Source organism: Anarhichas minor, unplaced genomic scaffold, assembly GCF_050575085.1.
Source record: "Anarhichas minor isolate MPS153535 unplaced genomic scaffold, ASM5057508v1 ptg000016l, whole genome shotgun sequence".
NCBI classification, from domain to species: Eukaryota; Metazoa; Chordata; class Actinopteri; order Perciformes; family Anarhichadidae; genus Anarhichas; species Anarhichas minor.
Genome location: NW_027466462.1, coordinates 4,872,851 through 4,893,635, shown reverse-complemented (window position 1 = coordinate 4,893,635; position 20,785 = coordinate 4,872,851). Strand labels below are relative to the sequence as shown.

Sequence of the window (20,785 nt, the reverse complement as noted above, 5' to 3'; positions counted from 1 at the left end):
TGTCAGCTTTTGTGTACTTTGGCGACCAAACCGTACAATTTCTCGCAAATGTCAAGTTCCTGTGTACTCATACTTCCAGGACAGAGGGGGGGGGGGGGGGGGGGGGTGTAGCTGTGGAAATAAGGGCTATGCCCAACAATGAGACCATGTTAGCTGACTGATTGGCTGGTGGTGAGCAGCTCTCTTATATAATGCACAGCACAAAGCGAGGAAGGAGCATAAGTGAGAAGAATTTGGTATAAAAGAATGGCGGGACAAAGGGAGGAAAACGGGAAGGGGGGCCCCGTTCTCAGCCACTTCTCATGCAAACCGTGGCCACTCGAAGAATCCAGAGAGGAAAAGAAAGTGCTGTTTAGTGACACAGCGGACAAATACTGATGAAAGTCCATGCATGAACTGAGGGAGACTTGAGAAACAGAGAGAGGCTCCTCAAGAGGGAATAACAACAAAAAAAGACGGTTATTCAAGCGCTAAATTCCGCCTTGTGCACTTGTTAGGACCCTGTGGTGAGGCCATTATTTAGAAATGTACCCAAAATTGAGCCCCTCCTCTCTGTTTTTCAGGCTTGACTGACAAAACAAAAGAGGAGACAGACGGGGAAAAAAACAGGGGGCCATAAAGCAGAACTGGCCGGTATGGGCCGGACTAGCGAGAGACGAATTGGGACAGAGCAGGAAAACAGCACAAATCAGTCTGTGAAATACGAAAACAACATTATTGAACACACAACTCTACAATGCCTTTTCACATCGGTGGAACTCTCCTTAGCACAACAACAACCGCGGCCTCATTTAAAAGCAACAGTCATGCTGGCAAGACTCACACATGCACGTAAGTGATAACTCAGCAGAGTCCACCACCCAATAATTATCCAGCCACAGTACGAATGACCTAAGCACAGCCACAAAGTACAGTCAGGCACATTCAGCAGGTTTGTAAGCTTATTTACCCCTCTGTCCGAAATCAATCAATTTGAAATAAAAGCTACATTTTTACCTTTTACTTAACTTTCCGTTTATTCAATTTGACTTTAACGTCCCTGTAAAAGCATCTCGGTGTTGCTTTTACAATAAATTGACTTAATTGCTCACCACTCTGCACTGATATTCAGCTAAATGAAAATGACATTTTATCGAAAACAAAAGCCTGAAAAGTATGAAGATGGAGCTTCTTTGTCAGGTCATAATTTGAGTTGAACTGGCTGGAAGTTCTGCTCAGCTAACAATTGCTTAAAGGTGCTGACAGCACCTGTCTGTGTGACTGGCACTATATCATCATATAACACTGAAACGTGATATTTTACACCTGGACCGCACATTACCAACAATACTGTCTGCTTACTACACTCAGCATTCCCAGCTGATCTACATGGTATATATAGAGGACACAACCATTAGGCCACTTCGCCCGCGCACTTCGGGATTATTTCAATCACAGAGAACAATAAATGTGAAAAACAAGGAATGGTAAAGAAGCGTGACATGATGTACAGAAGGAGCGAGCTGAGGAGAATAAAAAGGAGGCTGGAGCCAACCTCAGCCAGTCAGTCGTGGTCCCGGCTCCACAGAGGCATGCCAGCATCAACAGAAAATAAACAACATTGGTGTGGGAATGTCCGGACCTCTGAGGGGGGAGGGAGGGAGCAAGAAACAGGGAGCTGGGGACCAGTAAACACTCACAATGTGGGAGGAGCACACTGGTTTGAGTCTGCAATGACTTCATTTTTGTTTGTTTGCAATTGAATCACCTTATCTTGAAATACTATATCAGGGCAAAGGAGTTACTGGGTGGCTGGAGAGACTTGAGGCATTTTAACATATGTCCTGCATATGTTGTTTTCAGCAAGATATGAGCCATATAGATCAAAATAAATCGAATTAGCATGCCATGTAAGACAGTAAGCGCACAGAATCTCATCAACTCCTGCACACTGCACTCATAAATCTTTCTAATGCAACGTAAGATCATGAACGTCCAGATCAGTAACACTCTGACGATCTAAACCAGCGGGCTTTCAACCTGGGAGTCTGGACCCTGTAGGGCGTCACCATGCAAATGTGAAGGGTCGTGAAATGATTATGAAGATCATATCTGCCTTTATTTAATAGCCAACAATATGAAAGTGACAGTAAATGAAGGTAGAAAAACCTTTGCTCCCTGGGCTGCACTTTTTGAATGAGACTCATCACCCTCCTGCTTTTTGAAGTTGTGGCACTTTATGTGAATATCTCCATTTGTGAGACTTCACTACATGTTTTAATGGATGTCTTTCACCTCAGACTAATTTTAGATCACGGTCGGGCTACCTTTGACCCTCGCATGTCTCTCGTTCGATCCGTTTCTGTCTGCACGTCGGCAGCGCTGCTATTCCCGTCTCTCGACTGCAGCAATGGCAGCGAGGGATTAAACTGCCAAAAGAAATTCACACAGGATGATGTCAGTACAACGACAATATCGCTTTCCACTCGCCATCCAGTTTGTCCCCCGGATGATATCGCGATGGCACTTGAGGCCAGTGGGACAGTTGGGAGTGGTTCGGTTCCTGATATCGGAGCCTCCTCCGCACAGGGAGTTACTGTGTTGCCTCATCATCATACTCGGGCTGCTGGCAGACTGGCGAGGGGCACTTGTCACCTTACAAGGAGAGGAACACCGCAGAGGGACCACTTCACTCTCTGTGACGGCGTGACAGCAACCTCAGTGCAAGTTTGGAATCTGCCGCACATAAAAGAAAAGGGCCGTTGTTTTAACACGCTTTCCTAATCCCCAGTTTTCAGTTTATGAAATGCTCATCTGGGACGTTAAAGACATTTTAATCACTCTGAAGTAGGTCAAAACAAAATCCTAATTGTAACAGAATATTCATCAGTCTCAACAGTCGGAGCAAATGAATCTTGTTTTATGTTTAATTTAAAAGCTACAACTCTGCTCAACTGCTAGAGTCCAAGTCTGCTGCTCTGCTGTTAATCATCCGCGCAGAGTCGAGTTAAAATTAGAGACAATGTCCCACCAAACCATGTCTGTCCTTCACCCACATCCGCAGGTGTAAATGTGTGCATGTGAGCGAGCTCATGTGTCTCTGTCACCACGCGGGGTGAGATTTATTAGCTGCCGTGAAACATGCAACTTGGTCTTGGTTAGATGCTTTTGGCCTTCGGACATGAAACAAGCCACAATTACAATGAATTATTATTCAATATAAATAATTGACTTGAACGACTATTGTTGGACGGTGCAACAGGACACAATCTGTGCAGGCTTTCCGCCTGATCAGATTACATCCTTTGAATGTTCATCTATAGGAAACAATGTGAAAAACGACTGTTCCACGTATAGTCGCAGAACAGAATCAGCTTCAGAAGTGTTCCTGCTGCTACACAGGCGGTTTCCAGGGTGATTTCTAACCAGCCGGCGCAGACTCACTCTGAGAGCTCATCTGGGTGAATTTCCACTCTGACGAATACCGTCCAATCAGTGAGCTGCCCTCAGTAAGCCTTAAACCAGAAAGCTAACAAGCAGCAATAAACCATCCAATGGGCCAAGAACTCTCCTCTGACTATCTATCTATCTGTCTTTACAGAGAGGGTTGTGTGGGAACCTTCTTGTTCAGAACTGTTTGCCAAAGTCTGGTTTTAATTTCATCTCCAGGTTTTGCCTCCTGTCACAACATGACACAGTCCTGGCTTTGGGTGCGACTTCAGCATAGTTTGATGCTATTCAGAACATTTTGACGCTAAGCCGATTGCGTTTGCATGTACTATGCATTGCACGTACAATCATATATCAGCCAGCAGGCTATAAGCAGTTCTGCATGACTCTGTTGTGCTGGGTAGTTGCTGGAGGAAGCTACACGTGGCCACACCTTTATTCTTAATAATTTACTTCTAACAAAAATGCTATGTTTTACGCCTTTTGTTTCTTTTTTTTCCGGCTCACGCTATGTCCATTTCCAGAAATCTGATAAACATGAGCCATGTGATTACACCGAAGTGTTGATTCAGATCTTAGCTTTCGATTCCGTGCACCGCAGGTATAGGTTTGCAGTGAGAGGGAAATCTATGTAAATGTAAATTCGCTGTGTAATCCATGGGGTGGCTTTTGAGGGGCGCCTGCTGCTGGCTAAGTCTTCTCGGTATAGTGTTGATCCTCCTCAGACTAAAACCCTCTCACTCTAAAAGTATAGGAAGGGATTTCCTCCACAGCTCAGGGTCTCACTTTCTCCAATGCTCAAACACCGCTGTCTCATAGCTGCATGTTCATAGAAATAAGCATTAAAAACTGAATTACACATACAGACGTGCATAACTTTGAGTTTGGGCCACTAATAACACATTTGCTGATTTAAAAGTCCACATAAATTGAATGGTATATTCCCATAATAATGGTGATCACAATAATTGTTAAAACTCTTATTCAACATCTTACAAAACAAAAAAAAAGAAAATGGAAATACATTTAAAAACAGCTAAGAAACACAGCTGATGATGACCTCTGACCTCTCAATGGAGCTACAAGAAGACAAGTCATTCCATGGATGAGGTCAAATCCCCTTGATTTTGACCTGTTATCACACGTGACTTGAAGGAGTGGCTATTTATACACCAAGCTATTTAAGATCACATGTGTGTTATCTGTAACAACAAATATGTGAACGAGGTAGAGGCAAAACACAGCGAGGCATGCAGGAGGAAGTGTGTGCAGCGTGTGTGTGTGTGTGTGTGTGTGTGTGTGTGTGTGTGTGTGTGTGTGTGTGTGTGTGTGTGTTACGTGAGATGATGGGCGAGAGGCAGCAAACGAGGAAAGGAGAGTCAGAGGGAGGGAGAGCGGACGGGAGGAGAGGCGGAGGGAGGGTGAGAGAAAGTAGGCGTGTCCTCCTCTCCCTCACCACGCTCCGGGGGTTAGCTATTTAAAGTTCCGTTGCTCCGCGCCACAGAAGCCTTTTTCCATGCAGCCAACGGGGACGCAACAGTACGGGCAGCGCTCCGAGGACGTGCGTTTTAACGAGGGAGGCCACAGATGAAGTAAAGGGGGAAAAAACCGTGTTGGGAATTATCTAAATCATCCGTCTTCCGGTGCCCGTCTTCACGTTTCTACTTGTTTATTTCACCAGGTGGGTCATTTAACTCATTTAAACCTCGAATGAAAAGGTATTCCTACGCTGGGTGCACATAATTGGCCCGCGCGTCTCAAAAGGGCAGGAGGTGTGTCAGTGGAGGAGGACTCCTGTTCATGAAGAAGCCACTGTGGCACACACACACACACACACAGCATTCTGCGCACTTGTCGAACTTTATTCTGCACGCCTGAATACGCCATGCTATGCTCTTTAACGAGCCACCGTGCCAGTTTAATTGGCATCTCTCATTTATACGCAAGTTAAAAAAGTATCGTATCTGCAGGTTTGACGTCACACTTGCATGGTGGTAGTTTCCACTTGTGTCACTTCAAATGTTTACCCACCTTTAATAGCTCGACGAGGGAGCCAGAGCGGTGCGTACAGTGCGCTGGGTGAAAGCTAAGATTAGCCTGTCTGGCGCAGCTTTTCATTCAACCTTTCCAACCGCGCGCGCACAGAGGCTTCCACCTCCTGCACGCGCATCTGAAGGTGTGTTGATTAGCTAAATATGACACAACTAGTGGTGGGGGAAGTATTTATTTTTTTTATAGCACAGGTATAAAAAGGACCGTACCAAAGTTAATAGAGGGGGGGTGTCAGGAAAGGGGGAGGTATGGGGGGTGTGTTTACTGTTTTAAGCCTTCTTTAGCCTTATAGTGAATAACAAATAATTACAACAACAAAAAAACTTTACGTAAACAATAGGCTACAGCCTTTGTGTCGGGGTTTTATTAATGTGCACGATGGGCTCACATTAGCAGTTCCATGAAGATATTAAGGTTTAAATTGAGCTTGCCATACCAATCATTTTAAGAGGAATGTTCAAAGAAATCATTAATAACCGTGGCAATAATTACAAAGTAAATAATATCTGCCCGTCTCACCACTGCAGCAACTTTCATACAGTCCCTAAAAGTTTTGCATTCAAAACTTTCTCCTTTTACAGTGTTGTACTATATTACTTAATTATTTTATTGCTGCGTTAACCTGTAAACTGCATGCTAATTATGTATTAGGTGCAGCTAACTTGAATTACTGTATATTGTGCTCGGTTTGATATAGAACAACAAATTCAAGCATGTGTTTCATCAGCAACAGTTTCATCAGTAAAGGAACTAGAACTGTCAAATAATTGTAGTAGAGTAAAAACAACATAACATTTGCCCCTGAAGTGCAGCAAAGTAATAGTTTAAAGTAGCATAAAATGTAAGTACAAGTACCGTAACATTTTATTAAAGCACTATTTGAATAATTTCCTCGAAGCTCTATAGAAACACCTTAAAAGCGGCTTTATCCTCTGGCTGTGACGAATATTAATGAAAGCGGATTGTATGCTGCTATTAATGGACACACACACACACACACACACACACACTTGTGCAGGTATACGTGCACAGAGTATGTGCGTCATCCAGCCTGGCAGGCCTGTGTGAGGCTTTGTGTTGCAGGCTGTGACACAAGACTGCTCTTTTTCTTTATTTTTTATAAAACCCCAAGGACTGACTGGAGAAGGGGGCGCTCAGGGGGAAACGTGGAGCAGTGGCAATATTGTTATCACATTACTGTAAGCATATGTGCTCTGCTGCTTTCTTTAACGTTGTTTACAAAGCCGATAAGAAGCTAAGTGTGGTTCAGTGGCTTGGAGAGAGAAAAGTTTAAAAATGGAGAATACAGGGGATCATGCTCGGCAAACAAGCCTTTTACCTCTCCCTGCAAGCACTCAAAAATATGAACTTGCAAATGTTTTTCTGGAAGGATTGCGCAATTTCCAGCTCCATTAGTGAGCCGCCACTGATTGAGCAACTAAAAACCGCATTATTCAGGTTATGCATGTTGCTCACGTTAACTGCCTGCAGGCTGGAGCCTCCAGAGAAACGCATGAAGAGAGAAAGAGGTCGAGGCACAACTTCATACTTCTCTTTCTCACTTAGATCTTCATTCTTGACCCACGTCCTTTCTATTTCGTCTACTTCCTCTTCTCCCCTTCCTCTCCGTGGTCAATGTGTCTCTGTGGGTACTTGGGCGTGTATGCAGGAGTTTGCCATCTGAGGTTGTTTTTCTCCTCCAGGCTCCTAAGCTGCTGCCAGACCCCCACAGCCAATCATGATCTGGGCCCAAAATTCCTCACCACTCACCAGGGCCTCAATATTGTGTGTGTGGAACTGCTTCCCACGCTTGCTATATTGTTGATTCTCAAAGAATCTATAGCATGGTTGTAGGAGCAAACTAGAATGATTAAACTAGGGGAAAACATTGTCGGTCAGTACTGTCCCTTTTCTCTTCCCGTCACAATGTGAGCTATACTGTGAGGTCTCATTTCACAGGCAGGACCTCTACATTGAGCTCAGCATAATGGAGTCACTGTGTCTGTAAAATGGGATAGGATTTCACAGCCACACCTGAGAGAAAATTAGAAGGGAGGTGCATTAGATGGTTAAGAAATGGACGAGAAAAAATAAAGCAGCTTTTGTGTGAATTTATCCAAAAGAGAGACTGTGAAATAAGAGATGAGGTTTTCATTTATTTACCAAAAGTCTCCTCTGCAGCCTGTCTGGCAGCCACAGCAGCTGTGTGACTGTATGCGTATGCGTGAGCTGTCACGTCTCCATGAAGCCGCCTCCCTGAGTGAAGGAGCACGAGGAATCAGCAGTAAACAATGTGGGGGGTGGGGTGGTGTCAGGCAAACACTGTTCTTTATGTTGCAATCACAGTTTACTGTTTGACAACAGATATCCAAATCTTTCTATCTGTGATCAATGAACAATGGGGCTTAGTGCTTTATCACACAAGTGGGTTTTCTCATCAGACTGAAATAGGCGTTTTATTCGGACTCGGAGTCTCTTTGTGGTCATTTTAAGCCGTTTTGTGGCCGTTCTGCATCTCTGTATGGTCGTCTTAATGTCTCTCACCGGTTGATTAGTCTCTTTGTAAGACTTTTGCTTCTCTTTGTGGTCGTTTCGCATCTCATCATGGTTTATTGAAGTCTTTTTGTAAACCTTTTGCCTTCATATGTGGTTGTTTTGGATTTCTTTTTAGTCTTTGTAATAGTCTTTTTGTAATAGTTTTGCAATTTTGTGGTCATTTTGCGTCTTTGTTGTCGTTTTAATGTGTCTTAGTGGTTGATTAAAGTCCTTTTTGTAATCATTTTGTATCGCGTAGTTGTTTTGGATGTTTTTATTCATTTTGCATCTCTTTGTAATTGGAAAAAGATGTTTTTGTAATAGTTTTGCATCTTTTCGTTGTCTCTCCGTGGTCATTTTGAGTCTTTGTGGTCCTTTTGCGTGTCTTTTTGTAATGACTTACTTTGATCCTCTAAAGGTTATAAATAAGTTTAGGTCATTTGCAGCAGAAACATTAAAGCTACACAAGTCTTTTAACCTAAAACACTATTACAATATAAACTTTCGAGATAAATCACCTCCATACGCTCCATTTCACCTGACCCATTCCCTAACCCGATTAAGACTAAAATAAATACCTTTTTTCCCCCCTCGCTCTCAGTAAATACAGCTGAGTGCTGGCGTGTGGCCCTGGCTTTATCTCATCATTCAGAGGTGCCACAGATAAGAGGGACAATCCTCTGGGAAACTGAATTTGACTGATTTTGTTGCTCAATGAATCAGTTCTAGCTGCGGCCTCAGATCAACGATTGGGTCTATATTCAGACCAGATCCAGGTCTAGTAACCCCTCACTGGAAGGCACACTTGCTGGGAGGGAAAAGTCCAGAAACAAAAGCTTTTAAAGTTCTTAAAATGAAAACAATAACTTGCACACATCACACGACCTCTATGTAATCCGTCTGGTTGTCAGGATAAGGCTTAATATGCGTCTGGCCCATTGACGTCCTGTTCCAGGATTAGGCGGCGTTGACGAGGTAAATACTGACTGATTGGTGGTTGCTGGGTCACGGTGCTGTTGCGTTACATTGGTCGGCTTGCGTTAGGAATATCATGACGCTGAAGCGCAGGATCATAATTCCATTAAACTGACCTGGTGATGAGATGAGGAGCTGTCAGCAGGCACTCAGACATGCTCTCCTTGTGATCAAGGCAGCTTGAATGGAAGCTATCGGAGACGTGGGCTTCCTGCAAAACATTTTGTTTACCGGACTCTTCACTGCCAATTTGAGAATTTTTTTCACTTGCATTGTAGGATGGGTTTACCTCTGTTCAAAAGCTCGTGCGTTGCCATATTTTTAAGTTTTTGTTCGTATTTTAGTTTGTTTTTATGCTGCTTCTCTTAAACCTATGTCTCTGTTCACTCCCCTCTCTCTACAGACATCGCTGCCATGGGTGTGAAGATGCTGCAGTGTTTTCCCTTCTACAGACGCTGTAAAGAGCGCTGCAAGAGCAGACAGTGCCCCCCAGCGGCAGGTGAGGAGCAGCTACACATTCAATTCAATTGTAGACCAATTTAAAAACAGCCGTGTCGTGACAGTACGTCCTCACAACGCCCGACTCTCTGTCCATTTTCCACCTCTCAGTTCCCATTGAGGAGATGAAGCCCCGCCTGTGCTCCACCACGTCCTGTGGTAGCGACAGCGAAGGAGCAGGAGGCCTGAGTCGCGGCTCCCAGATCTACTTCTCCACCAAGGCCAGGCTGTCGTTTAGACACCAGCTGGACAGCAACATCAACGCAGTGGACGCCACCTACTGAGGACGACGGGAGGGCTGCAGAGACGATAAATGGATTCCTGTACCTTCGATTTTCTGTCGCCCATTCGCGCTTCGACGCTGCGACGCAACCCCGGGAGCCCGATAGCCGAGCAAGAGCATCTGTGGTCACACGGCCACAGTGTGCAATCAAACCCCTCATTGCTCGCTGCCCACAAAGAACTCTCTATGATTAGTCAGACTCAACGAGGGACCGGGGAAAAAAGACTGAAACAGACGTGGTTTTCAATCTCTGTGCATTAAGGTTTTCTGTGGATCCACTGCCCAAACAGTCACAATACTGACGGGAGGAAAGACAACAGACTTGTTTACAGCATTCACTACCAAAAAGTGCATAACTTTTTTTTTTATTGTTTCTTTTTTTTTCTATTTTTGTTAGCCAACTTTGTGGGAAAAAAACCCTGCAGATTTGTTAATTCACTGTTGAGATAACTGAGTGTTTCACAAAGCGAGATGAGGGAGTTAACCTTTGAAGTATGTGGATGAATATCTGTAGCTACACCGCATCATTAGCCACCATCATGAGTAGGGCTGGGTACTTGATACTAATAACCGAAATAACCCAATAACAAGTAGTATCGGAACTTCTCCAGTCAAACGATACCCGCATCAAATCCTTTTTGTACTGAAGATCTAGAAAGAAAATTACTATATGTGGTTTTGCTCGCAGCCAATCGCTGCAAGCGTCCTTTGATTCAACACAGTCTGTTGTGAGGTGGAGCGCGGTGTGTTTCACTGAGCTGGCAGTTCAGCGTGCTGAGATGCCACCACAACTCTTCAAAGGAGGCTGAATCACACTGCCCAGATAATACTTCATTGTACAGTTATTTTTAATAAATATTTTGATAATTTGAACACTTTTTAAATGTATACATGTGAAAATCATTTGGATTTTGGTATTGTTATCACTGTAATGGTACGGTCATGTTTTGAATGACACCCAGCTCTAATCACGAGGGACATATTACGAAAGCTATTGTTGACATTTCTTATAACCAGGAATGTACTCTGTTACGAAACCCCTGTACACTATCAGAGGAGGGAGCGCAGCAGATGTGTTTGCCTCTAGTTAGTTCCTCCTTTTGAAAGCATGACGCAAAAGTTGTTCAGCTCACTCCGGCTAATTTCTTGTCTTTAATATTTTATAACTAAAAAAAAACTCCTGATTTCATGTGATATTAAAATGTTTTACTTTTTAACAAAGCTTAACTGGTGAACAGGTTTCTGTATTTGCCTGAAACACACGAGTGTAAAGTTCTGATCCCGAATGACTGTGAAAAACCTGCAGAAACAATCAATGTTTGCCCTTTGATGCAAAAACCCTTCGAAGTTATTCAAATCTACAATACGTCAACACAAAGTCTCTTTATTCTTGACTAACAAAATAATAACTAAAAATGTACATTAAAAATGTCTCCTGTGTTTTTGTTGATGGTGCATGTGAAGTTTTGCAGAATTAGATTTGGGGATTACACACAGTAATGTACAGAAACAACACTTTTTACATTTCTTAACCAAGACACAGACAATGTATCTTGTTCACAACATTTATTTAAGAAATGAGTTCACTGGTATAAAAAAAACAGTCTATAGACAAACTTCTTCCAAACCTGTGACCAATGATTTAAGCCATCACTGCTTGTGTTTGGGGTCAGGGTTTGGAGATGACGCCATCTGGATAGCGGTTCTTAAATCGAGCCACGACATCGGGATCCAAGAGATGAATGCCATCAAGCTGGTTCCCAAGAGTTACCCTGGAAGTGGGAAAAAAAAGGTCCATCAGCACATTTAACAAATGCAGAAGAGCTTCTTGGCCTTTAAATTAAATTAAAGCGTGATGTGTGTTACCAGTTGGGCTGGACGTTGTGCGGTCGACCGAAAAGCTCGATCTTCCTGGTGCCGGGCGAGAGTCTCTCTATCATGCCGTAGATCTCATCTGGTTTGTGACTGGTGGAGCGGACCTGGAAACATTGAAATGTAACTAAGAGATGGAATCTTCTTCACGCTGGAGAAATCATAAATACACGACCAAATGATAAAAGAATTACCTCGGCCACAATGACGTCGCAGTCCAAACCTCGGTTGAATCCCTGAGGGTTTCCCTTTACGCCCACCTGAGGAGAAACAAATGGTACGTGTTACATTTCAGGCAGTTATGTTTCACAATTTTGAAAGCCACATTTACAAAGAATGAGCCTGTAGCAGCTCAGCATCTCGCTTCAAATCACCTTCTGGCTATTTGGCGGATTCTCTTTGCCTTTGCACGGCAGCTGGACGTCACGAAAAAGAATTGCAGGATCACATGTCACACAAAAATCCACCTCGCGTCAGGCTTCAAGTAATGAGTTTGTGGCGAGCCAGCCAGTCATGTAAGGAGCTACTGGCAGCTACTTGTGCCTTACGAAACAATGATGGTGGCTCCTAAAGAGGTTTGCGTACGTGGACAAGATGTCTTCTCTCACTACTAAGAATGAACATGCAAAAAGTAGGAACTCCTGGAGGCTAAAGTCCTTCAGCTCAGAGCTTTGCAGTTTCATGCAGGCTCACTCAGTATATAACAGACTGTTACATACATACATACATGGACAGACATACCAGACAGTGCTCCTTCCCGTGGTTCAGCCAATGGCCGGTCCTTCCCGTGCGGATGATTCTCTGCAGCTGGTTGGTTTTCACCCAAATGATTTCATCGGCTCGGTCATAGCTGAAAATAAATACATAAATTTAAAAAAGGAGTCCTAACAAAGTGGTGGCTTGATGCTAGCGGATGCACAGAAGGAGAGACTCACCCCCAAAGACTGAGACACTCTCTGCCCAGCTCCATGGCCCTGTAAGAGAGGAAGAGAAGACACAACTATGTCTGGATGTGCAGAACTAGGTCCCTGCCGCCTATTATCAATGTATTAACATGCAGGTTCAACCTGTAAAACAAGCTTTTGTGGACAAAGTGTTGTAAGTTATGAGAAATCTGACTCCTACTATTTAATTTAACTTAGAGAGCTTGAACTTTTTGGTGTGGAAACTTGAAGAATGGGAATAGAGTACAGCCAGGCGATCACTGTAAAACAAAGAGAGAAAACTGTACGGCATATCCTCATGTTTAAAATGTCGGTTTGGATCGTTGTAGTTACCTGCCGGTGACCCAGAGGAAGAGGAAGCCGTCGTCTTGCAGGATGGGGATGTTGAGCTTTCTCATCTCGTCGTCAGTCAGCGTACCATAAGGCAGCTCCATGTGGATGTCCCACGGAGGGTCAGCCATCACCACTGCGAACTTACCGAGGATGGACACATCCAGGAAGCGGATGTCGCAGCAGATCCACTGCAAAGGGAAAAAAAAAAAAAACACAGCCTCTGTTAATTTGATAGCCAAAAATATCAACATCCATCTCTCTCTCGCGCGCTGGTACGACCGTCGGTCCTCATCCGTCCTCTCTCAGCCTCACCTGTGAGGGGAACAGTTTGCCCACGTTGCTGTCGGCGTCCCCTGCGCAGAGGCCGAGCTCTGTGGTCCCGCCCTGGTGCCCCAGCAGGCTCCCCTCGGCCTCCGGAAGGCTGTCGATCTCGTAGTGGACGTACTTGCAGGTGTCCATGTGGAAACACGTGTTGAGGAAGGAGCAGTCGCCAAGGCTCTCGTCCGTGTGCTTGTTGATGATGCGACTGAAGGAGATATTATGCATCACGAATCCAATCAGCAGCATAAACATAGTCGTGCAATGTCATCATTATATTTTAACATCAGGTTTGAATTAAAAAAACATCTTCTTTAGCACAAAGGTTGAAATACTGGAAGGCAAATACAAATGTAATAACCGTTCATGCACAAGTGTCAGTCAAGTTTATTCAATTTGAAATTTTATCCCCGAGGCACACATTCTTTTCCTAACTCAAGTCCACTTGAGACCCCTTAAACACGCTTTCATCCCTTTCAGATTGTTCAATTTCAATAACTTGCCTGAAAGGAATTACATTATCAAACATTTCACAAGGAAATATCAATAATTATTAGTTAAAAAATTCAAAAACAAACAAAATTGTTTGTAGGAGAATCTGTTTTTGATCCCACATCTGATTATAATGTTAATGGTGGTTTCCCGACCACCGTTAGGGAACCATTACCACAGAGCATCATTCAGAATGAGGAGAACCTCCACAAACTATATGCTTTGAGATGAAAACAAGATGCATTCTCCTTTTCAATTTGATTAAAATGAAATCATAATGTAGCAGTAAGCTTTATTGAAATTATTAGCATGAGGCGAGTCATCGTTTTGCAAGAACATTGTTCAGATTTGGTGTTCTGATCAGAGTAGTATGTTTTAAACTTTATTTATAGTGACCTCTTCAGGCCAATGGGGGTATTTATCTGTATTGATTAAAAATCTGTTGCCGCTGTGAAGAGTCTGATAGAAACATGTTATCGTGTTGGGTGATATAAAAACAGAGAAGAAGAGTTGCTGACCGGAAGTGTAACTTGGTGCACGGCTGCGGCGTGTCCCCGGAGCGCACACACTCCTCTTTGGTCCCGTGGTCGCAGAACTCTTGGACCTGAGCTCGGCCGCGAGATCGGAACTTTAACACGATGGACTGCTCCTTGGCTGTGCTGGCGTTAAGCAGCTCAAGAATCTCTCTGCTCATCTGGACATAAATGACATTATACTCGTATCAGTTATCACACCTCCAGACTATCCTGCTTCACTTACACGTCGTTGACAATGTAACTGTAATAGAATAACTCTGGGTGCTGTAAGAGACGAGGAGAGATCTTGGTCGGTCTCCTAAACCTTCCTACCTTCTTGCTCTGCTGCTCTTTAGTGGACTGTTGGTTCAGGAGACTCTCTATCTCCATGTCCATATGGGACGACTGGCTTTTGCTGCTCCTGCCCTTCTTATCGGCCCCGCTCCCTGAGGCCGAGGGCCCCGCCAGCTGCAAGGAGGAAGCCGGCGTCACAGAGGTGAAGGAGGTGCGCGGAGGAGAAGCGGAGCTCTGAAGTGAGGGCGACTGGCCCGGAGCTCTTTTGTGGTGGGTTTGATCTTCTGCTTTTCTCTTGACTCCGGTCCGTTGGGCTCCGGCCCCGGGGCCGATCATGGCCCATAGTTTTGTGTGGTCCACCGCTACCACGATTGAGGGGGAGGAAGTAGCAGAGGAAGAGGCCGCGGTGGGCTGCCGGACCTCGATGAGCTCCTGAGCAGAGAATTTCAGCAGCAGACTCTGGATGCTTCCGTGACTGACAGCTGATTCAGACTGTGAGCAAACAGGAAGGAAGAAATAGAAAATATGACGTTCATATAATACAGCCACGCTCAACACAACATTTCTGTGACAAAGACTCACGCTGAGTTCATTTGTGATGGCAAGGGAGTCCGTTGGCATCGAGAGACTCAGATCAGAGAGATATCCCAGCAGCCTCTTCTCTAGCTCCGGGTCTGGTGGTTTTTCCGTCTCCTCCTGAGTGGGGAGCGGAGCTGTCGGAGCCGGGCTGTCACTCCTGGCTGTGGATCCCTCTGTGCTGCTTCCGCCATCTGACAACAGAGGTTAACACCCTCCTTTTAAAAAAAAAGGTTCTTCCTGATCATTTATCAATTGTGACAATGTGAAATCAATTACACAAAAACATTGAATTCCAGCCTGCTATTAGGCGTATCACCTGGATGTGAGGAATTTGCTCAGAAGAATAAAAAGCATAATGATGAATTTTGGTGCAACAATTTTCGAACAAAGGGAAATTCCTAAATTAAAAAAAGCTTTCAATGTTTCCTGGACATCTTGTAAAATACATATGTTGACTAATCTCTCTCTAATTATATTTTTAATATAGAAACGTAACAGTAATGAAACACTGAACAGTCATTAGTCTTTCCACAGTTGATGTGAAAACACACACAATGAGGCAACGTTACAGCATGTTATTGTAGCTGAGACTATTAGTCAAACAGGAAATTAACCAACAACATTTCCGATAATTGATTCCCTCATTTACCATTAATTTATCAAGCAACGGGGAAATAATAAGTTGGGTTTCTCAAATGTAAGGATTTCTGCTTTTCTCTGTTTAATGTCAGTGAAAGTTGAACATCTTTAAATGTTAGACCTCTGGAAGAACAAAACGAATGGATAAGTAATTCATTAAGGAATGAATCCCTGGTTTCTTCTCAAAAGTTTCAACAAATTAATATTTGCTGCTTTTCTTTCCATTCTGTGATCGGGTATTAAGGTTTTGGACTATCAGTTATAACCAGGGCTCTGGGAAATACTGATGGACATGGGACTATTTTCTGACGTTTTATAGACCAAACAATTGCTCGATTAATCGAGAACACAATCGTCATATTCATTAATGATGCAAATAATTAGTTACAGCCCTTTAACTATCAAACAATAATAATAATATTGACAAAACATGGGCATTTGTCTTCATTCCTGACCATGTTCAGACTCAAAAACTACGTGATTAATCTGATAAATACTCCATTGATTACTTAACAATAAAAACAATGGTTCTTTGCCGCCCTGCTGGTACCCGCTCTCTCTGGCCTGACCGTACCGGAGGACAGTGTCGCCGGGTCTTTCCTCCGCCGCTGCAGCCTCTCCCGCAGCGAGTCCAGCTGCTTCTTGTGCGCCTGGATGCTGCCCCACGTGTCCGACATGACTGGATTTCAACAACGACGCCGCTGCACACTGAAGAGAATCTAAAACAAAAGTTGATCACTTGTCCGCCTTGTTGATGGCAGCGAATAAATGCATGGTCCGTCCCGAAATGGCGTCCGACGAGCATCTTGCGTGAGAAACGTTCCGGTTGACTGGTGCTGCGTGACCGAACCGTCCTTGAGGTCGTGTTATCTGAAAATAAATAAATAAAAACACTTTCATCAGCCGGTTCGGAAATATATGTCTTAGCAACGACTATTAATTCAATTAAAATATATATTTGTCGGATTCATTTTGGGTCAGTACTGACTACCCCAACTTCCGGTAAAATTAAACGCCTATTTCCTCTCTGCTAAAAATCTAATTTAATTCGCGCTATTTCAGTAGATAAATGTTTTCTGTCATCATACTATAATTAGAGCATTATATTTAATACTCGTCTCGTAAGTTGGCGTACTTTTACTCCACGCGCTACGCTACTAGGCTGTTTCTGCTGAGCAAAGATGGCGGAAGACGAGAAGAGTGGCGAGCCCGTGAAAGAGAAGAGCGAGCTGCAAATTATGAAGGTATTTGCTCTCGGTTATTCACACGAACATTCACTATCTACGAAGTGTCCGAGCCCTCGTGTTTTGTTGACTTTTCGTGAGCTCAGCGTCGTGCGTGTCCTCATAATTTGCTCACTGGACGAGTCGTTACTACAACAACTGCCCTATTTAACAGACCTCATCTAGTATTCAGCCTTTATTTCTGACGCTGTGTCGGGTGTATGAGTCGGGTGCTTCTTATTCTATTGGTAGAATAACTTCTAAACTGTCCGGTCATCCAATCAAATCGCCAGAAACATGATTTATATGCATGCTTAGCTTGCATCTGTCCACTTCTTGCTTAGTCACATATTGCCAGTGTTCCTGGCTTAATGCACAAAGGATTGACACTAGAGATGCACTGATATGTTCTTGTAAATGGGGTAGAAGGTTTCATACCTTAAGCATCCCTTGTCGATAACATTTACATCATTAGTACAAATGCAGGTGCATTTGTAACAATGGACACCTTTTAGAAATGCCTATTGTTAAGATAAACCTGTATTTCGTGTTCTGTAACAACAATGGTAGTTGTTATTCTCTCCAGGATTTTAGCATTGTGCTTCCATAGAGTCAAAGCAACAGAGGCTCAGACATCATGATTTTTAGACCCAATTATCCAGCAAGCATCCAGAACACTGGATCCTACAATTCCCATCATGCAACTGAATAGATTCTTTCGTGAGATGCTCACCTTGATGCTTAAAACTCCACTGTTTGGCAACAACTGCAGATTAGATAACGTGGATCTTAATGCACTGTTAATGCTTTAGATTTTGAATATTAATTATAATTTTTATGAAAGATAATAATCCAAACCAAATACTGCCATGGTTTCAGATTTGACCGTTTTTAATGCGTGATGTACTATTTTGAAAAACAATCACAAAAGTAGATATCACACAATAACAGTATTCTCTTATATTGGTGCATCATTAATGCACAATAGCCGCCCCAGTTTTCTTCACCAACTCAATATTGTACTGTGAGAAATGTCCCTTTTGATCTATTTTTAACTGTTAAGAATTCTCAACAAATACAACATCTCCCGTCCTTCATCACAGGAGCTCGTGGATGAACTGTATAACTTCAGAGATTGCTATTTTGAGACTCACAGCGTGGAGGAAGCTGGGAGGAAACAAAGCGATGTCGCGCAGGAGATCCAAAAGACCCTAAAGAAGGTGGAGGAGAAAGAAGGTGAGTGCTTCATTCTAACACGACAGCGCTTCAGTCTTTTAATCTTCAGAATATCGATCACACTTACCGTATTCTCTGCGTTTACGATTTCCCACAGATCATTTTAAACACAAAGCAGAGTTTCTGCTGCAGAAGGGCAGGTGTCTGAATGTAGCTCCAGACTTCAGCCCTGTAGCGGAGGAGTGCCTTTCCCGGGCTGTGAAGCTGGAGCCCGGCCTGGTCGAAGGTTGGAACACATTGGGGGAGCAGTACTGGAAAAAAGGAGACCTGATGGGTGCCAAGAACTGCTTCACCGGAGCCTTGCAGCAGGTACATTGACGACAGTAAAAGAGATGGACATGTTTTAAACGGGGTGAAGCATTCTGACCACTCATGTGGAACTTCTGTCTATGCTCGGTTTCCATTATTAACTCATCTGTCTTGTGCTTTTTCCGCCACCGCTGCAGAGCAAAAACAAGGTGTCTCTACGCAACCTGTCCATGGTGCTGAGGCAGTCTCCAGCGGCAGACAGCGACGCACATGGCAAGCAGGTGCTGAAGAGTGTGGACATGGCCCGACAAGCCGTCCAGCTGGATGTCACAGACGGGACGTCCTGGTGTGAGTAGAGCATCTGGGTACTACCAGCGAGCAGAGGACAAGAGCTAGAGGAAAGTAATGATTGTACAAATGATGCGCTGTCCTAAAATTGTCTTTCATGTTCTTGTTTTTACAGACATCCTGGGAAACGCCTATGTGTCCCTGTTCTTCACCTGCGGACAGAACCCCCAGTTGTCTCAACAAGCTCTAAGCGCCTATGCGCAATCTGTGAGTGCTGACTGAGCATTAAACATGTTAAAAATCTATTGGCACTAACTGCACTATTGTAATGTTTTTAACTCCTTCTCTTCCTCATTCGTAGGAGAAAGTAGACAGAACGGCCTCTTCTTACCCGGAGCTGCATTTCAACCGCGCCACGCTGTTCCAGTACGAGGAGATGTTCGGGTCTGCGCTCGGCGGCTACAGCCGCGCCGCGGCGCTCGACCCGGGTTGGGAGGAGCCTCCAGAGAGAGAGAAGCAGCTGCTTGTGTACCTGGTGAAAGTCACAGAACTCATACAGAACAAGGTATGGAGATCCTACAGCCCATGGTGATGTCTTTAAAGGCCTTGTTTATTCAGGTCAGCAGTCCAAAACCCAAAGATATTTAAATTGCTGTCATAGCAGACGTTGTTGACATATTTTGATCACCACAAGGTGGCAGCAGAGCACAGCCATATCTCTCTTTTCTTCCGCTCCTCACCTTCCGTGTCTCCATCTCTCCAGGGGAAGGTGAAGGCGCGTCGGTTGAGGACGATGCTCTCTAACCTCAGCACGTCGGCCATGGGTCCCTGCTCATCCCCTCAGTTTCGATCCCCGACCGGCCGCGTTGGCAGCCTGGAGCCTCGGACTCTTTCCTCCCTCACGCACGGTCACAACGTCGGGATGGCCGCCCTGGGCAAGGTGGTGTTCAGCCTGGCCTCAGAGGGTCGCATGGCCTTGTGAGTGCAGCTTATCTTTTATCATTAATAGCTCTCGTAATCTACAAGTTTAGATTTTTGGAGTGATGTTGTAAAATCTTTCCCCCTCCAGTACGTTTGGCATGGTGGACAGCGAGGAGTCGTGTATAGTGGTGATGGTGTACAACACAGCGGACAGCTGGGGCGTCCTGATAGGAGACACTGTCGTCATTCCTGAACCTCAGGTCAAACGGAACAGCATAACGCATAAAGATGAGGTCAGTGTTTCACGTGTGCACTTTAAAATGTGAAGACGTCTTCCTAATTAGTCTCTGACTTTTACATTTCTTCCCTCCGGCAGTCGTTTGACTTCAGAAGTATACGAGTGGACACTCCTCTGCTCCTCATCGTCAACGGCAAGAAACAAAATGCCCAAAGTCAGATCGCCGCCTCCGTCAGCTACAAGCCCCAGAGCGAATGAGCCGAGCGAGCAGAAAGTACAGCAAGAGGACCAATTAGTTTTTCCTGGATTTTGAAAGAATTTGGATGATTATGGAAGTTCAAAGTGTCTGCCTGTTTTTATGTGTTGCTTTGTATATAGGTCACCATGTTACTTTGTCTTTAGATGGACATTTTGTTTATATTTATAAATAGTTAATTTTTTTGTAAATTAATGTACCTGTGATGATAATTTGATGTCGGAATTGTGATTTAAGTTTACCTTCAACAAAAATCCTTTTTATCCTGAACACATTGTTTGTGTGGTGTCTTCAAACAGCAGGTTTCAAACGTTTTTTACTTTTCATATTGGAGAAGCACAGCTCTTACTAAAACAATTAAATAGGCTCTTCAATTAAAATGTCCCAGTAAGTTGTTATGCAGTGAAAATCCTCCCGTCACACACAATCTTCAAGTCTAGACCTCAGTGGGTCTCCTTCTACCTTTAATCAACAACCAACCAACTGCTCGGCTTTAACCCAAATTGCCTAAATTGTTCACACAATGTGTATGAGGGAACACCTACTGCTATTCATTCAGTAACACATGTAGTTCTTACTATAAAAGTAAATGTATGCAACGGTTGGGGTTAGACTT

General features: G+C 44.0%; 3 protein-coding genes across 4 annotated transcripts; 2 read left to right on the top strand and 1 right to left on the bottom strand.

The window, feature by feature from the left end:
• The first annotated feature begins 4,913 nt into the window (after nt 1–4,913).
• On the top strand, nt 4,914–11,201 carry LOC142950960 (uncharacterized). Of its 2 annotated transcripts, XM_076092670.1 has the most exons (3): nt 4,914–5,110; nt 9,395–9,490; nt 9,601–11,201. In XM_076092670.1, exons 2-3 carry the CDS (start codon nt 9,406–9,408, stop codon nt 9,771–9,773), a joined length of 258 nt encoding a protein of 85 aa, XP_075948785.1. In that variant the 5' UTR covers nt 4,914–5,110; nt 9,395–9,405; the 3' UTR covers nt 9,774–11,201. The 2 variants fall into 2 exon arrangements, with proteins under 2 accessions (XP_075948785.1, XP_075948786.1); XM_076092671.1 differs by lacking the exon at nt 4,914–5,110 and having other exon boundaries at nt 9,200–9,490.
• On the bottom strand, nt 11,141–16,555 carry mettl3 (methyltransferase like 3). Its single transcript, XM_076092663.1, has 11 exons — nt 16,333–16,555; nt 15,123–15,310; nt 14,580–15,032; nt 14,250–14,425; nt 13,234–13,447; nt 12,922–13,109; nt 12,580–12,618; nt 12,386–12,494; nt 11,839–11,904; nt 11,639–11,751; nt 11,141–11,544 (listed from the first exon to the last, which is right to left on the bottom strand). The coding sequence occupies exons 1-11, from the start codon at nt 16,433–16,435 to the stop codon at nt 11,442–11,444; spliced, it is 1,752 nt and encodes a 583-aa protein (XP_075948778.1). The 5' UTR covers nt 16,436–16,555; the 3' UTR covers nt 11,141–11,441.
• A 216-nt stretch (nt 16,556–16,771) lies between these two features.
• Nucleotides 16,772–20,439, top strand: ttc5 (tetratricopeptide repeat domain 5). The gene is made up of 9 exons (XM_076092667.1): nt 16,772–17,002; nt 18,085–18,217; nt 18,315–18,526; nt 18,664–18,814; nt 18,930–19,021; nt 19,116–19,319; nt 19,518–19,732; nt 19,824–19,968; nt 20,052–20,439. Exons 1-9 carry the CDS (start codon nt 16,940–16,942, stop codon nt 20,169–20,171), a joined length of 1,335 nt encoding a protein of 444 aa, XP_075948782.1. The 5' UTR covers nt 16,772–16,939; the 3' UTR covers nt 20,172–20,439.
• Nucleotides 20,440–20,785: the final 346 nt, after the last annotated feature.

Excerpts from the sequence above, each read along its gene's own strand:
- LOC142950960 (XM_076092670.1), top strand. The coding sequence starts at position 9,406 with ATGGGTGTGAAGATGCTGCAGTGTTTTCCCTTCTACAGACGCTGTAAA. Across the intron at positions 9,491-9,600 it reads ACAGTGCCCCCCAGCGGCAG|TTCCCATTGAGGAGATGAAG; the intron begins GTGAGGAGCAGC and ends TCCACCTCTCAG.
- mettl3 (XM_076092663.1), bottom strand. The coding sequence starts at position 16,435 with ATGTCGGACACGTGGGGCAGCATCCAGGCGCACAAGAAGCAGCTGGAC. Across the intron at positions 15,311-16,332 it reads CCCGGCGACACTGTCCTCCG|ATGGCGGAAGCAGCACAGAG; the intron begins GTACGGTCAGGC and ends CTCTGTTGTCAG. Across the intron at positions 15,033-15,122 it reads CCATCACAAATGAACTCAGC|TCTGAATCAGCTGTCAGTCA; the intron begins GTGAGTCTTTGT and ends GTTTGCTCACAG.
- ttc5 (XM_076092667.1), top strand. The coding sequence starts at position 16,940 with ATGGCGGAAGACGAGAAGAGTGGCGAGCCCGTGAAAGAGAAGAGCGAG. Across the intron at positions 18,527-18,663 it reads TCACCGGAGCCTTGCAGCAG|AGCAAAAACAAGGTGTCTCT; the intron begins GTACATTGACGA and ends CCACCGCTGCAG. Across the intron at positions 19,969-20,051 it reads GCATAACGCATAAAGATGAG|TCGTTTGACTTCAGAAGTAT; the intron begins GTCAGTGTTTCA and ends TCCCTCCGGCAG.